A 16,746-nucleotide genomic window follows, 5' to 3' on the forward strand; every position below is an offset into this window, starting at 1 on the left:
AATTAGCTTGTAAATATTAAATATACCTTGGAGTCATTTTTACTAGCTCTGAAGAACAGCGGCCATGTTAGGCTTCCGTCAATCAAATAGAACTGCTCCGCAGTGAATCTGCAGTTGAATGTCATCAGACCAAAATGAAACGTGAATTGAGTCAATAGATTATTTTCACATAAAGAGATAGCGAATTCTCAATTATTATTTTCATTTCAATGTTTATTAATAGCATGCATTCAGCTGACAAAGTGACATTTTTGGTTCCACCAGAGGAATAAAGTAGGGCGCTTACCAGAATTAAAGGCCTACTGTGCTCTAGGAACACAGAGCGTTCACTGCTTTTTTTACAGTATAAAAACTATAAATCGACATCAAAAAATTGTTCTTTTTAAGTTTTAGAGGGAAAAGATGAGATTTAGATGAGAAAATTCTGATTGGTCAGTTTCTAGTGACGTAACCTGGGTAGTAGCTTCCCACAGCTGTACTAGTAATAGTATAAACTATGCAATAGGTGACTAAACATCCAGGTGTCAGAAAAACAAAATGCCGCAAAGTTGTGTTGCTCCCGGGTGCCGTAATGTAGGTTACGATAAGAAAGACATCTGCTATTATATCCTGCATGCGGATGCCGCAAAACGTAAAATTTGGCTCAATTCTCTAAAGTTAAAAAATCCCAGCACAGTGTCAAAACACGCGAGGATCTGTAGCGACCACTTCGAGCCGGAATGCTTCGTACGTGACCTGTGAGCTGAATTGTGCGGTGGAAAAGCACGGAGAAAACTAAAAGATGATGCTGTACCCAGTATATTCGATTTTTCGGAGTACCAAAATGCGACAGTAAATGCCAGAGCGCTGCCGACGAGAGTCTTACCTGTAGGATGTGTGCATGATGCGGCCGTTGAAAGGAAGAAGAGAGCAGCTTCTAGAGCCCAAAAAAAGTTCGTAGCAGAGGTACGTTGTCGAATTTTTTGGTTATGTTAGTGAAAACTTTAATATTAACATGATAGTGGAATCAATTTGTTATTTGACATACTGCTGCACTGATCACGTGTAAGGCGGAAGTAGCGGGGTAAGTTGCAGAGGTGTGAAATGTAGTGTCCGATGCTATCAGTCCGATATCTTTGGCCTTTTGTCCACTGACCTGGCTCTCCCGGAATGACACTGGTAAACTGCACGGGTGTGAAAAATAATGTTAGCTGTCACACCTGCATGTATTAGGTAACTTTCTCTTATCAGTCGGGATAAGAACGTTCAGCCGACGCGACAGATGGGCATGTGTGAAAATCTATTGTTCGCTGCCCTGCTTCCAAACCTTTACTGTTAACATAGTTTTGGTGTATTTTGTTGGTTAATAAATGATAACCACGTAGGGAATTCATCTTCTTTTGTGTATCTATCCTTCAATTCGTTCTCTGTTCATTTTTACAAAATAGTTCAGACAAAGCGATCGAGTAAATGTAAGTAAGCGGATAGCTGAATCGAATATGGCTTTCTGAGCCTCGACGCAAGTGACGTCACTCACCTCAAAGCGCCACCACGCGGGAGTATCGTAAACTACATTCACACCTGCATGAAATCGGCTTTAAAAACTAAATAAACGTAAGAACTTTTTTTTCATTACTCAAAAATGACTTTTGGGCACCTAATGGATAGTTTTAACCCGTTTTTTCATCACAGTATACCTTTAAAGACGAGTTGCGTAAGATGCCAAGCCCAATGAAGTTAATTCACTCTGACCCGAGATATTACTTCCATCATGCTCAATTCACATACGGTTTGTACGAACGTTCGTTGTATATGACTCGTTAAGTCCCCGTACCATCTTATCCACATGTTTTGAAAGTTATAATTTACGAAGGAATTACATTTCCAGTTCCGCTTAATCAATCCACAAATCACGCATCTCAAATCTTCTACCTTTCCAAGTATTTTGCAATTACAAAAGATTGGCAACATTATGCTATTCTTGACGAATTTATTTGACGACATTGCAAAGGTAGCCATTTTAAACTTTGCAGTTATAATATCCCACTGTCTGTTACTCAGCCAGACTGTACTCTTGCACTGTTTTTAGGAATTTCATATGGAATTCAGTTGCTTTGTTCAGTGCCGTCAAAACATAACTGGCATTACCCAAAAATGCCCTAAAACGACGACCTCTGTAAGTGGTTGTCATTTATGTGTCATTCAAATTCCTTGCTATTGCAGTTTGAACTTTAAAGGTTTTTAGCTCCCACCCTGACTACGAAGTTGTCAAAACAACACTGAGGTACATGTAACTAAGCTACTAATTTAGGTTTGCTGCAGTCCTTTTATTTACCAAGGCAAGTTTCCAAAATTGGATTTATTTAGTGAACCCTTGTGTTCGAAATCGAATGTTCTTCAATTATTTCAACATATTTTTCCCATTTCCTTGAGAAAGATTCAATTGATCATTTGAGCTTACAAAAATGGCTCAAGAAGCAAAAAGTCAGGAGCAGATCTATTCTTCTATGGCAGATGCTATTCTAGCAGACGAAATATTTCCTACAGATTATTCATCTCAAATACTGTTTTGGATTTCAGTAGGGTTGTCGGGCTTATTGCTCGTGATAATAATTGGCCTAGGTATCAAGGTCAGGCAACTATCATTAATATTGGCTTTGCTGAAAAAAGCACGTAGAAGATATAGTTCCTACAATGCCGTATTGTTTATTAGATACCACAACAAAAACAAACAATAAGCCAGAGGAGCTGGTTAGCTCAGGTTCAGTGACATTTCCTGTTTTAACAATGCAAATTGTAATAACCATTATCTTTTTGATTTCCTTTTGGGACATAGGCCCTACCTAGAGAAAAAATTTAAATCTAAGAGAACTACTCTGGTTTTAGAGATTTCCAACAGTGAACAATGTATTTCAATTCCTATCAGAAAGCTGTCACTATGTCCAAAGTACTGGGTTTTTCAAAGTCACCAATCGTACTTTGATAATTTAAAGGTTGAAGGTACCTACAGTCCACACCTAACAACTGATTGGCATTGTCTGCAAAAAACAAACATTACAACTAACGAAATCATTAATTTGGAACAAGCTATCCCATTGTCAATGTTCACAGCGTTTAACTCGAAAAAATTACTCAATAGCAAATATTATGCATTTTGCGCATGAAACATGGTAATGCACTTTTCCATATTCAGTTCGAACCATTTGATCACAATGCAGATTAATGTTAATCCAGTTAGCTGTAGTTACTGCAATATATATATATATATATATATATATATATATATATATATATATATATATATATATATACATGGTGACGGGCCATGGGGAGCTAGTGTAGAAAGACAAGAAACAAATAAGTCTATATATACCTGTTAAGCGTTATCATGAATTATTGAGGAATGATGATCGAGAAATGACGTATACTCGATTTCGACAACTTATTCTTAAAATAAAAAGGAATTACTCTTCGCTATTCTTCGTTTTTCCTCAAAATAACAGAAATACAAAACAAACAAAAACGCTTAGGTCATTAATTCTACTGCCGGTCCACACCTGCTTCAGCGTCATACACAACATTACACGAAAACAAAAAAAAAGTACAAATAACACTTGTTCACATAGACCAAAGGGTGCCGATGTTCAACGTATTTCATGGTACAGTCTAATATCTTAGTAAGTGTCCAGGAAAATTTCTTCGGCCATCATGGTGCTTGCAGTTCCCCAGCCAGTGTAGGCGTCCTCTCCACTGTATGAAGAACAATGAGACACGGCAAAATTCAAAGTGACGTTCCCAGCTGGCAGACCCACACATGTCCCTTGTACTGAAATGAATGGTTAATGAATTAAAACTTTGTTTGTGTCTATGTGTGTTAAAGGAGAGGGGGGGGGGGACTGATCTATGAGCAAGCCAAATTCACCCGTCTCTGGAAAAAGTGCTGAAAGGAATATTACATTTTTGTTATTTTGACCTTTCTCTCATTGTGTACAAGTATAAGGTAAGTTATAGTTCCAATATACCTGTAAATGGGCTGTGTAAATTGACAGAGCTTGCATCATAGTAGTAGGCGTATTTAATACTTTCTATGGTGCCCGGATTGCTGCACTCTGTGCCGTTAAATGTGAAGTACCACCGGGCACATTGGCCGTTGTTCCACTGACGGGTGACTCCACTCCACAGGACTCTCAGAGCAGTAAGAGCAGACTTCTTGCTATATGTCTCAGTCTGAAATAAAACCACTCCATGACAAAATCTCCAGAGAGTTATGGACCAAGGTATGATGACATCACAGGTGTGACATCAGTCAAAACAAGACCAGTGTGACAGGAATGGTAGTTTTAGGAAAAAAGACAAACTTTCCGTAATAGTGACCTGATAAGAACAGTATGAATTACGAATATATTAATGATGTACTGTATATGTATCACGAATAAAAGCGCATGTCATTACAGACGTTCGGAAATCAGAAGAAAATCAGACGCAAATGAAACGCTTTTAAAAACCCTGACAAAAATCGTAATATTCGCAATATATTAATTTAGTTCGCCACATGGACGCACGCGATAGGGACGCTCTACCTACGGTTTCCATACTCGATACATGCTCTCCTCGCGAGCAAGCCACAATTTACCCGTGAGTTGCGGATAAGAGCGGAGCGGAAAACAGAGCACGTATTGCATACGTATTGCTCCTGTATTGCGTATGTTTTGCGGATGTATTGCGCATGTCATCCGCTATCAAAATTTTGGGGCAGCTTCAAAAATCTTGGGAACGGAAAAAAGTGCCTCTGCGGATAATTGCGTGCGTGTATGCTGTGGATGCTGGTCGAATGCTACAAGCATGTATCACGAATATGGCGGATGTAAAGCGAATACCAACCAAGTTTGTGCAAAATTCATGCGAAATTCATCTTAAACGCCAGTTTGACTGGGCCTCAAGTACCTGCCGAATGGGCTTGTGATTCTGGAACGCTTGTAAATGTTATTTTGACTATTCTTGGAATTTCAAGGAATACTTCCTCCAGACAGGTAAAAAAAAGCCCCTCGCCCTTGTTTTACAGAGTCGAAGTCAAATCGTGGTTATACAGATGCTTCATGATATCCAAATTAAGGTAAGAATACATAGAAATGGCTAAAATATACTAGGAATCAGTTACGATATCTAAGAATGTACCATGGATTTGTTAAGAATTGTCAAAGAATGTTTGCATTCGCGAGGTCGGGACCAAAATTTTGAACAGCTCAAAACTTTCTTCCCAAATATCACGATTTCTCAAGAATAGCACGCATTCTTAAAAGGGCTTAAAGAATTTATTGCACTTAAAGTAAGAAACCTGGGATTTATCAATTCATTGCGTTTCGTGGAATTTGCAGTCGGTGTGGAATTGGGGTGTAAGTCGAAGTATGGGGGGTTAGTGTATGGGACGAATGTCACCTGAACAAAGTAATGGGGAACGGACTACAGTCCCAACGGACTTCCATTCCTGCCACACCGGGACAACAACTTCAAGCTTACCTAATGTGGAACGAATTTAAATAACCAGAATTAGTGTGAGCCTAGCTTATAGAAATGATCAGTTAAATAAACAACCAAGGTAGTTTGAAATTTTTGACATGTAATATTTGATCTAAAAACAAGTGTCTTCATTTATTTGTCCCAATATTGATCAAGTAAAAATAAAAAAAACGTACTTTGAGCGTTGTCCTTTCCGCTTCCGTATTCATGGCAGAGTACCACCAGTACTGGCGGTTGAAGACGGGAAGTCTAAGTGCCGAAATACCCGATGTTCCCACCACTGAAATAAAAGAATTTTAACCTACTAATGTAGCTTAATCAGTGTTGTAACTCAGGTGCGTGCTATACTTTACCGGCTCATCCAACAAACACAGTTGAGTGACATACAAGAACAGAGAGAGAGAGGAAACGAGAGTATGTTGACAATAAGTTGTTTGGGAATTTGACTTAATACAGTGGCGCCACTTTACTTATGTTCACTTGTCTACACATTTTGTAGTAACGGTATTATAATATTAAAGCATGGGGGAGGTTACTTTTGCCATACCACGTCACATGCCCTGTAAAATGTTAACAACACCGTAAGAGAAGAAACTGTTAACTTACGAGCGCTGACATCAACGCCAAGTCTTGTCTCTTCCACTCTTATTCTAGAAATAGTGGTCCAGCCGGTCGTAGGGCTATATTGGCCAACCGTCCAGCTACAACTCCCTGTGTGTAGGCTTATTGTAATGTCTCCAGCCGGAAAACCGTGACAGATTCCAGAAACTGAAAGCAATAATATCGATAATTAGTATTTAATATCATCTGTGGCTGATGACAAAGGATTATAAACCAATGCTTTACTCAAGGTGTAAGATCTGAAAAGGAACATCCAAATATTTCGATGTCAGAGATGCTGCATTTAATTTATGATAACTGTGAGTTAGGAACCTCTCCTCTCTACTGTTGTACGTGTCTAGATCAACATCACAAATCCTGTTAAATACACTTTTCAGTTTGTACTTACACAACTTATTCACTTATCTCAACACATACAGACTCGTTGGTGACACGTGTGGAATAGAAATTTTCTTGCTACTAATTCTGCAACAGCTTGGCGACTTTTAACTTACTTAAAAGCTGATCATGTTCAAAATAGGATCCATCGAATACGTGATTTTAGTTTTATTGGTCCTAGGATTAAACATATGTTTTCCGTAAAATATAGAAATGAGACTATTTAATTAGGAACTTTGTAGGCATTAACCCCCCCCCCCCAAATAAAAAAACGATAAATAAAGATGATGATGAAAAAACTCATTATTTTACTTGTATAAATTTGTTTCGAGTTTCAACTTAAATGATTGTGCTTACACTCAAACGTCCTATAGGTGTGTGGATTGTTATCGCCGTGGTTATAGATGAATGCGTCGATTACCCCTGGATTCGAGCACTCATTCCCATTAAACTTAAAGTACCATCTTGCGCAGTGACCATTTCCATACTCGTGAAGCGTGCCAGTAAAAAACACTGCTAAACTAGTGTCCGACGCCCGCTTTGTGTAGGTTCCCGTCTATAATTTAAACACAGTATATACATATAAACATGATGTTCTCACCAACCGTGCTTTTTTTGTATAAAATGTCGGCGTATACGTTCTATAGAATCATTACAGATACTTACAAAAGAAGTAAGTTTCCCAGTTAGGCTTATAAATTACCACCACTGTGGTTTCTTATAGGACTCAACGAAAGTCTACACGTACAAGCCGAAAGATAACCCAAGTTAATCACTCGATCAGCCATAAAAACTGAAATACCACATATTCTTTAAATTTCTGGCCGTAAACTTGATCCAATCTGTCCATGCAGTTCGTAAAAGGCCGCCAAATGAAGTATTAATGTATGACGCATTCCTCAAATTCGGTTTGGCAAAAGCGATAAAAGAATTTATCTATATACATGTTTTTTTTTCAGAAATATGAAACGAAAACCTTTGAAATTTTTTGATATTATCTTGAAGTTTGCTATTTGAAAGTGTATGGTGGCATTTAATCGAATGTAGTGGCAAATATTTGACTTCATATGTAAATTTAACAATCGATAAACCGATATTTACAATTTCTATTATAGCAGCAATACCATTTATGCGTATATTTTGCATATGTATAAGTATAAATTGGCTTTGTTTTGGCATCTTTCGAGCTCTAGAATCACAACGCTGATTTTTTACATACCATGTATGCATTTTCATCTCGTGTTGAAATCTCCTGGTGGAGGGTAAACTCTTTAATGTTGAACAAAGTATATGAATCACATGACCCTGAAGAAAAAAATTTAATATTTATGCTAATTAGACATCTTTCACAAGAGAAATTTTCGCGCGTGCACGCGTGTTGACAGTTATGGCTGATTTCTCTAGAAAGAAACGTACTATACTGTTTCTTACAATAACCAAAATAATAACAGGTTATTTTGAATCAAGAAACAAGATTGAAAACACATATTATGACAGTGACGAGCACGAACATATCCAGCTTAATTTACCAGTGCCGGTTGGCCCTATCTCCTCAAATGCGAAATTCCCGTATGAGTTCCATCCCATGAGAGCGTCCGCCCCGCCACCCCTGTCTCTGATGTGTATCTGTATGGTGACAGTACCTGCAGCAATTCCCCAGCAAATACCAGAGACTTTGAGAAAATACAGAAAAGAATGGTGTTAAAACAGAGCATTGGCCATACTCAAAATTAACATATTTCATCAGTGGTGTTTCTAAAGTTGCATTACTAACCAAGTTGCATTGACCTGTTATATAATCACACATCTCAGCGGGACGTCTGATGATGGGGTGGGCAAATGAAAGCTTTTTAGGGAAATTTAATTTCAGACAAGTGGATTCTATGGCCATTTTGGCTGCTGAATACAAATCTAATAAGTATTTTCATTTTAAATTACATCTGATATTGGTATTAAGTGATTTTTCAAAATGGCCACCAAACGCTCCCTCAAATCACATATTTCTCATGTAAATCTTTAAATATCAGTTCAAAGATGGCTTCTTATATGTCTAACCATATTATTTCATGATCAATGAGCGCAAATAGATACATCATTTAGGTTGAGTCACTTCATTTTGGGTTAAAAGAGGATTTTTTGGTCATTTTGAGATAAAAATCACCCCAAAATCACCATTTCTGTGTACTTAAATACAAATGTTTATATGCAACTGTGACTTTTGAATTAGGAAAAACAATAATACAACAAATATGGTCAATATTGTTCAAGGATCACATGAAACTGAAAAGTTTTGACATATAGAATAGGCATAATGTTAGTTACATACGGGAATATTTACAGTAGAACACTCAGTAGCAGAGCATTAAGGATATCTTTACTCTTTATTACCACCCAGATACCGAAAATGAGTTTTTATCCTGCATCTAATTATTCAATAATGTATCTGTCTTTGTGCTGCTTTGAAACAATGAAAAAACTCTTGAAAATATGAAATATCGGTGTTTATATTTTTTCGTTGCAATGTATAAGCATAAGCAACTCAAAGCTTTAATCATCTATTTAACAGCTTTCTTTTTTGAGATTAGTTAGCAATCCATATGGGGCTTAACTTCATCCCTGAACAAGATTTTATCATGAAAATTGGTCAATGGACCACAAGGGCATGAGCTACAATCCCATGCCAAAGTTCTGGTTTAAATGCTTTTGTTATGGAGTTACGAGTCCGTAATGACAGATCTTCTAAAAACAAAGGTATAATTTTGCTTTATCAACGATCAAATCTGAACTAAGGCTTTAAAAAAATCGCTGGCAGGGTTTTGGGGTACTAAATGGTGTCATTAAATTGGCATTGAAATAGTGATCACGGATGTTCAGGTAAAACAGAAATTTGAGAAACCGATTTTTCAGTTTTTACCCCCAAACTGCAATTATGCCGTCACCCGTAAGATGACATGTGTAAATGTTAATTAATGTAATCACTGAACACTGAAAATTTATTTATCACCGAAAAGAATGTATGTAAGGCAGTAAATAAGAGTTTTGGGTGAACGGTGACAATATCCTTATTGTCTTCATTTATAACCTAGTCACACTAGAGGCGGAATGAGCTAGAATGAAGTCGGAATGAAAATGTCTTGTTTATTCCTAGATATTTGAAGTATCTAAAAATTCTAAGCGCATTCTAAATGTTTGGGCCCATTCTTGCGTCCTGTTAAAATGTTTTGCTCATTCTCAAAACTTTCGAAGTGCATTCCAAGTGGAAAAATATCGAATGGCATTCAAGTGTATTCTAACTGCACTATGAGCGCATTCTTAAGATTCTTACGAAATTCCAACAGCATTTGAAACATTTTGATCACATTCGAGGGAGAACCGAAATGGAAAGGCGCTTCAAATCTTGTCAGAATGTTCCACATTATGCCTCCAGTGAGTAGGAATGCAACTCGAATGCATCTTGATTGCAGGCCGGAATTCAGCCAGTAATGAAACCACACTTGTATGGCATTTGAAGTGCATTCTAAATATTCTCACTATAGCATTAACGATATTCCTAATGTGTTCCAACTACATTCGAGCTGCATTTGAGAGCTAATACGATACAACCGAAATATGCACGAATCATTCCAGCTGGGTTCGAAGCGCATTCTGAGGTTCTAAGATTCTGAGGTATTCTTACTGGAATTAAGGTCAATTTGATATTACCCAACAAATGTGGCGCAAATTTTGAAAATTTTTCATTATGGCATATTCTGCTTGATAACTTCAGATTCCAAATAAGTGTGACAGGGGGCTTTACAGTGCCTTCTGGTCTCAGTGTATTTTTTGTTGATGCTTTCATGGTGGTGGTAAGAACTCTTAAACTACGCAACTGAATCTAAGTACTATTCCAAGGTCAAGAGCTTAGAGGTTGTAAGAGGTTGATGTCACCTGATAAAGTTTTACCTGTTCTGAAGAAAAGGAAAATTATACAGCATAAAATTTGTTGGTACACATCCATGAAGGTATTTTCAGCATTGTTTTTATACCATACTGTAATCCATGAATTCAGTATGTACATAATGGCCATTATTTATATTTATCTTAGGCTCGAAGTATGTATTTTATTTATATATTTGTTTTAAATAACATATTTTTTACAGATGTCACCCTAACAATATTGCCAATGTCTTGAATATGCTCATATTTGAACTCAGCAATCCTCAAAACATATAGAAAGACATATTACACATCAATTTTATGTACTTTACTGTGAAAATATGGCCAAAAAGCCATTTCCCGCCTTTTTTCACAAACAAATAGCAGATACCAATATAAATCTTTAGCTTTGGTAAAAAATATTGTCAGATTTGTGTTCAGCAGCAAAAATGGCCATAGAATGCACCTGTTTTAAAAAAATTTTGTCATTTGCCCACCCCTTTTTCCAAGTGTCTCAACACAATTTAATGGCTATTATTCGATATGCCGTATTTTAGCAATTGCAGATTAATTTTGAATGTTGGCTATCAATTTTTGATACTGAATTTCCGTAGATGGCCCACTATTTCATATTATATGGTCTTTTTTTCGGAAATTCTGCGTATTTGTGAAATTTCCGGCCTCAATGCCAAATTTGTACTTCTTACTGACCTTAATTCTGTTAAATTCAACCACAAGCACACACTTTTAATTCCCACAGTGGCATAATAATGTAATACGAAGGCAACAAGATTTCCGAGAAACAATCCCGTCGATAATACAAAAATATGATTTCTAACATGACTATATATAATTACACGATCCGTGCTCGCGCTTGTCTCTGCGCGAGGCATGGTACTCCACAAATTCGATGGTGCCTGGGTTGGAACATTCTGCCCCGTTAATCTTGAAGTAGAAACCAGAGGCACAACCGTTACACGCTATGGCGGCGCGGATTGTTCCACTGTAGGAAATCCGAAGCCCGGTGCTGGACTGTTGCTTTACATATGTGTAGCTCTGGAAGATATATCGATATAAGCATGAATTATTTTCGACAAATCATTTCTAGACGAAAAAAAATGAAAATACAATCTCCCACAGAAACGATCTCCTTTGACTTTTTGTGTATGGTGATTATTTTTTTCTGGTCCAAATAATTATTCATGAAAGACACACATTAATAATTATACATTTAACATGGACAATCTTCGAATTTAAGCAGTGATACATCGCCTCATTGTTTTCTCTGCATTCTTAGGTACATGTATATTCGCCAACTTTCAAAGTTTATAAGTATTTGTGTGCATTACAGTATGCGTGCGCCTTCGGATGTGTGAGGTTGTAAGCGAAAGATGTGTGTATGAATGTGTATATACACTATATTATATTAAGACCCACAATCTATTATATCTCTAGTTCTTATACTGGTGCACAGTATCACCTTGCTTTGTTACGAATTATTCAGTTTGTAATATACTCTGTAATGTAATGTAGAATTTTGTATATTGTATTATACGTTCTACAATATTAAAATAATATTCCAGTAACTGTGCACACATAGAAGTGTATGTATTGTATTAAGTTATAAAGCTGTACTGATGTAGTGTATCTTCTTGTATTTGTAATGTAATGTGTTTTCTGATTCTAAAAAAAAAAAAAAAAAAAAAAAAAAAAACTTTCAAATTGGTTACTGGCCAGAGGTTTTCCGGTCACGTAGTACAAAATTAGTACTAGAAATTTGAATTTCAGGGAAGAGGTTGATTCCGAAAATGCCTAAATGCCTAAAACTGAAAGGCTTTCTTCTACTGATTAGCTGTCACGTGACTCCGTGAGTGTGTTATATTTACCGATCTCAATTTATTATGTTTTCTGCCTTCAAGATTCAGGCAGAGTATTTTGTATGAACAGATAATATGCTGACAAAACAAGTTAACTTTTTTTGCCCGTGGTCACCCCCCAGAGAGAGAGAGAGAGAGAGAGAGAGAGAGAGAGAGAGATCAACAAAACCCCTAGAATATTCCTTACTGGGCCGTTGGCGTTTACGCCTCCAAAGTTGCTCGCATAACCTTCGTAATGAATATTGGTCACCGGTGCTTCGTCACAATCTTTCGTATATCCTAATAAATTCACAAATTTTAGCAATCCGCACTTCGCTTTTGTTGCTATATTTTGATGTTCATGACATACTATGTTGAATACACCACAGGCTGAGAAAAAGAAAGGCAAACGAGCTCCTTGGGCTAACTAACGGTAGAAACTTTCAAAACATTGTGCAATATACTTTAGATTTCTAGGTATCAAGCCACAATATACAAGACAATCGTAGGCTTTAACATTTTTCTTTATCATTCCCTTATTCAACAGGTTTTCCCTAACAGGCGACAAACTCGTGTGTCTAATGCAGGTTCATGCGGAACAGGCTGCTGTGTCCATTGAATGCCTGACTACAGTTACTAACATAGGATAATTGTAACAAATCCCCTCCCCTCCCAATATGGTGAAAAGTATTCTCACCCAAACAGACGGCCTCTCCGCTGGTGCAATCCTCACGGCAGCGAGAAGTATCCGTACACGGCCATTCTGAACACACGGCAGTGCCACTTGACTGGTCGGTGCGGAGCGGGTTTGACTGTAACGGGAAATATAGAGACAGATGAGTACAACCAAAGTCCGGAAATTTTGTGAGCTTTTTTTTTTAATTTCAGGTTTGATAATTCAGGTTTTAAAGTTGGCCTGGAATCAGGTTAAAACTACAATGGCCCTCAATAACTATGTAACAGCGTACTGCACCCTTCAAATGCCAACAGGTCTTAGACTGGGTTCCCATACCTAGATCGATCTTATTATTATAACGGGAACGATCCATCTCCAAGGGGTTTCTCAAATTCAAATGCATTTTAATGATTTATTGTTTGTAAATCAATTTTTACCTTTTTGGTGTACCTTGCAATAGTTTTTTGGAGTGAATACCTTTGCGCGTGCGTTTGTGATCTTGGGTCAAACGAAATGTATACCTTTCGATCAACTCCAATTATAATACATTTGTAAATAACAAGCATTATAATTTTAAGCTAATATACTCCGATGAAGGGTTTTTGTCTTTAGGCAACAGAGAAAAAAAAATTAAACTAAAGTACTGTTTTAAACCAGCTTTCTTTAAGTCTACGTATCTTTCATTTTAATTGTTTCGAAATAATGCCATGCCATGGGAAAGAATATTAAAATTCGATAAACGTTTATTGTTTGTTTACTGATCTATCGGTTCTCGCTAATTGGGGTTATCAGGCAACCTCGCAATAATACGACAGTTATTTTCATTATTGAATACTTGATAAAGATCAGATCAATGCTGTGATATTTCCACATCGCTTGATCTGGGAGCTGGATTTAATTGCAAGAACAAAGGTACATGTACTGCAATATAGATCTGCACTGCTCGTTTGATCTCGTGGCCTCCATAAAAAGATGTCTTGAATATCATTTTGTACCCCCCATCAAAAAAAAAAAAAAAAAAAAAAAAAAAGACATATTCTTCTGGCTTCTCCTACATTTTTCTACGTGCTCATGACTCAAGTATACATTTGTAACTCTACTCTATTTTTTGACATTAGGATTTGAAAGATGCGGTATCTCAGATTTTGACCCCAGATTTTGATCGGACATTATGTTTTTAAGTGATGGAGACTGACGAGCATAGGAGGAAAGCCTGCCCTCACATTTTACTGAAAAATCTGAAACAATCTTTATAGATCTTTGCAGAGCCTTGAGAACCGTAAAGATATGTGCTCTTGTAACCTAAAAAAACTGAAACCAAAAATTAAACCAGAAATCGTGATATAGCGTGACCGGGCACTGTGAAATGCGAATTTAGGAAAAAAAGTAAACCCATTACCAAAGCATAATAATATTTTATCTATCATTTGCGGCTGGTGACATTGGCTTTGTGATTTCAAGGTACCTGTCTCGCTAAGAAACAAAGTCATACCCACATATCTTACGTCCCAGGGAAGTGACATGAGCCCAAGTTCAGACAAGTTAAAATAGCCTACGTTACGTTACGGTCAGCAAAAACAGTTGAAATAAAGACAAGTAAAAAGGGCAGTGAAAATTTGTCTCTTTCCAACTGCAAAAGTAGAGACATGACCTCAATGTTGTTAAATCAATTTGAATTAAAAAAGACATTTAAACGACACGATGAAATATTACATCGAATCTTTACAGAAAAAATGCCTATTGTATATTGAAATAGTTTGATCTACTTATGTCCGCCATCATTATTCACGTGAAGTTTTCAAAGAAATGACTCAAACATAACACATCCAATTATATCATTACACCGAGAATACATGTACCAGTACATCAAGCGTCGTTAATAATGAAAACAATTAACAAACGAGAGATAACCTTTAACGTTTTTGCAACTATTCAAATAGCAAACAGAAGCACCTTTGCTAGAATGTGATAACTAAGATTAAGACGAAATCACTACAAACGAGCACTTTTCCCATGACAACACACGGGGAACTTTTATGTGGTCACTTACCAGCACGATGTCCACATTGGAGACCAATATTCCTGTTTTCTCAGATGACGAGTATTGGGTGACGTCCTGCTGACCATCTAACAGGTCACAGCTCTGGTCTCTCTCTCTGAATACAACCGCGGCGCAGTGACCATTCTGGGAACATTTAGTGATGCATTCCAAATTGGACCGTGCATCAAAAGTGTCCAAAACCGTCGTCAAGGTTGAGTAATTTGTAAAAACTTGTTGAATTCCCGTTGCCTGGACATCTACTATATTACCGCCACAAATTGTGACGGTTGCCGCGTGGACATTGAAAGATAGGCAAACCAAAACACAGAAAACTGCAAAGAGCACTCTACTCATATTGTCAGTTTTCCTCAAGCTGTGCTAGTTCATGGGAGATGATGTGTGAGCTAAGTAAGAAAATGAATTCATCCACTTTTCTACAATGGGAATTCTTTGTCAACATCTTTAAGAAGGATAAATGAATAATTAACCAATTTATGTGCGTCATTTGAGAATTAATCAATGTGTTCAATACACCGAAATGATTTTTCTGTGACAAAACCTGACTCTAGTGTTGACATTACAAGCACACATCAATAAGTCTGTAATTCATACAGACCCTTCTTAATAATCAAATGAACACGGGCCAATAATAGGGAAGGAAATAAAGAGAATAAAGAAAAACTAAGACTCATATCATATCATATCAACCAAACTTCCTTAGGACTACTACATATATGTGTGTCTAATCCGATATTAACTGAAATATCTTACGCCAAATTGAGGCTTGATTAACTGAGTCTTAACTGGTACGCACGGTCAGCATTTTCTCTGTGTAAAAATGCAAGATGCACATATTTTCGTCGGCAAAGTTAAATGAATTAAATACATTTGATGAACTGTATATAAGTACAACAAGAGCATTGCCTTGGCCTTTCCATCTATCTTTAAGGCGATCATATTATGGCATGTCGCTCCAATAATTTGTACATATTTATAACGATTATTGCCAAGGCTAAATTTACAGTAATTTTAAAACCCGAGTTATATGAAACATGGTTTTAAACTTGAGGTTAAAGTCAATTTAAACAAAAGTCTGGTATATTCATGTTCTATCAGCAAGAATCGGTCAACAAAGGTCAAAATGTTTTTTAGCAACTGGTAAAAGCATTGGTATAGCATCGGTAATATTAGAATTAAAAAAATTTAACCGTTTTACAATTTTTGATAAAGGATCCTTCAACAAATTGTCCAGGTGTCTTCCAGCATATTACAAGATTATCGACCACCAAATTATCTGTATGGAGTTCCAAAGCCAATTATACACATAAATAATTTGTTACAAATCCAGTAACACCCATCAACTATTAATAATAACTATAATAGCTCTACCAGTCTTTGCTTCGTTTGACTTACCCAAATGTACGGTTGCATGTATTGCTTGTATTTTCATTTCATGTAAAATGTTTGAAATGGGGCTCATGATGTTGAATTTATAATAGTATAATTGCATCGGCTTGCAATATATTACGTTGATAGTTAGTACCGTGTTTGTTAATTTTAGCTCGGTGTAGTAAGTAATTGGCTTATATAATGACAACGACGGATATTGATTTAGTAGAAGTAAGTGCAATTACCGGAGTGCCTAGATTGGCTTAGAAACATCCGTTTATGGTTTACATGCTGATATAAAATGTTTTAGTTAACGGCACTGTACATAGTCAGAACCAGAATCAAGACAAATACAGCAAAGATGACTTCCAAGT

The 16,746-nt window shown here is 36.8% G+C and overlaps 1 protein-coding gene across 2 annotated transcripts; it reads right to left on the reverse strand.

The window, feature by feature from the left end:
- Positions 1 to 2,291: 2,291 nt before the first annotated feature.
- On the reverse strand, positions 2,292 to 15,493 carry LOC106156679 (uncharacterized). 2 transcript variants are annotated; one of them, XM_087007814.1, is made up of 11 exons: positions 14,993 to 15,493; positions 12,964 to 13,078; positions 12,475 to 12,566; positions 11,268 to 11,466; positions 8,025 to 8,168; positions 7,715 to 7,800; positions 6,853 to 7,051; positions 6,103 to 6,264; positions 5,673 to 5,776; positions 4,002 to 4,206; positions 2,292 to 3,805 (listed from the first exon to the last, which is right to left on the reverse strand). In XM_087007814.1, exons 1-11 carry the CDS (start codon positions 15,335 to 15,337, stop codon positions 3,654 to 3,656), a joined length of 1,803 nt encoding a protein of 600 aa, XP_086863940.1. In that variant the 5' UTR covers positions 15,338 to 15,493; the 3' UTR covers positions 2,292 to 3,653. The 2 variants fall into 2 exon arrangements, with proteins under 2 accessions (XP_086863940.1, XP_086863941.1); XM_087007815.1 differs by lacking the exon at positions 12,475 to 12,566 and having other exon boundaries at positions 14,993 to 15,207.
- Between the last annotated feature and the right edge of the window lie 1,253 nt (positions 15,494 to 16,746).

The sequence above is a fragment of the Lingula anatina genome, chromosome 3, assembly GCF_051362555.1.
Source record: "Lingula anatina isolate TDL-2025a chromosome 3, LinAna3.0, whole genome shotgun sequence".
Classification (NCBI taxonomy): Eukaryota; Metazoa; Brachiopoda; class Lingulata; order Lingulida; family Lingulidae; genus Lingula; species Lingula anatina.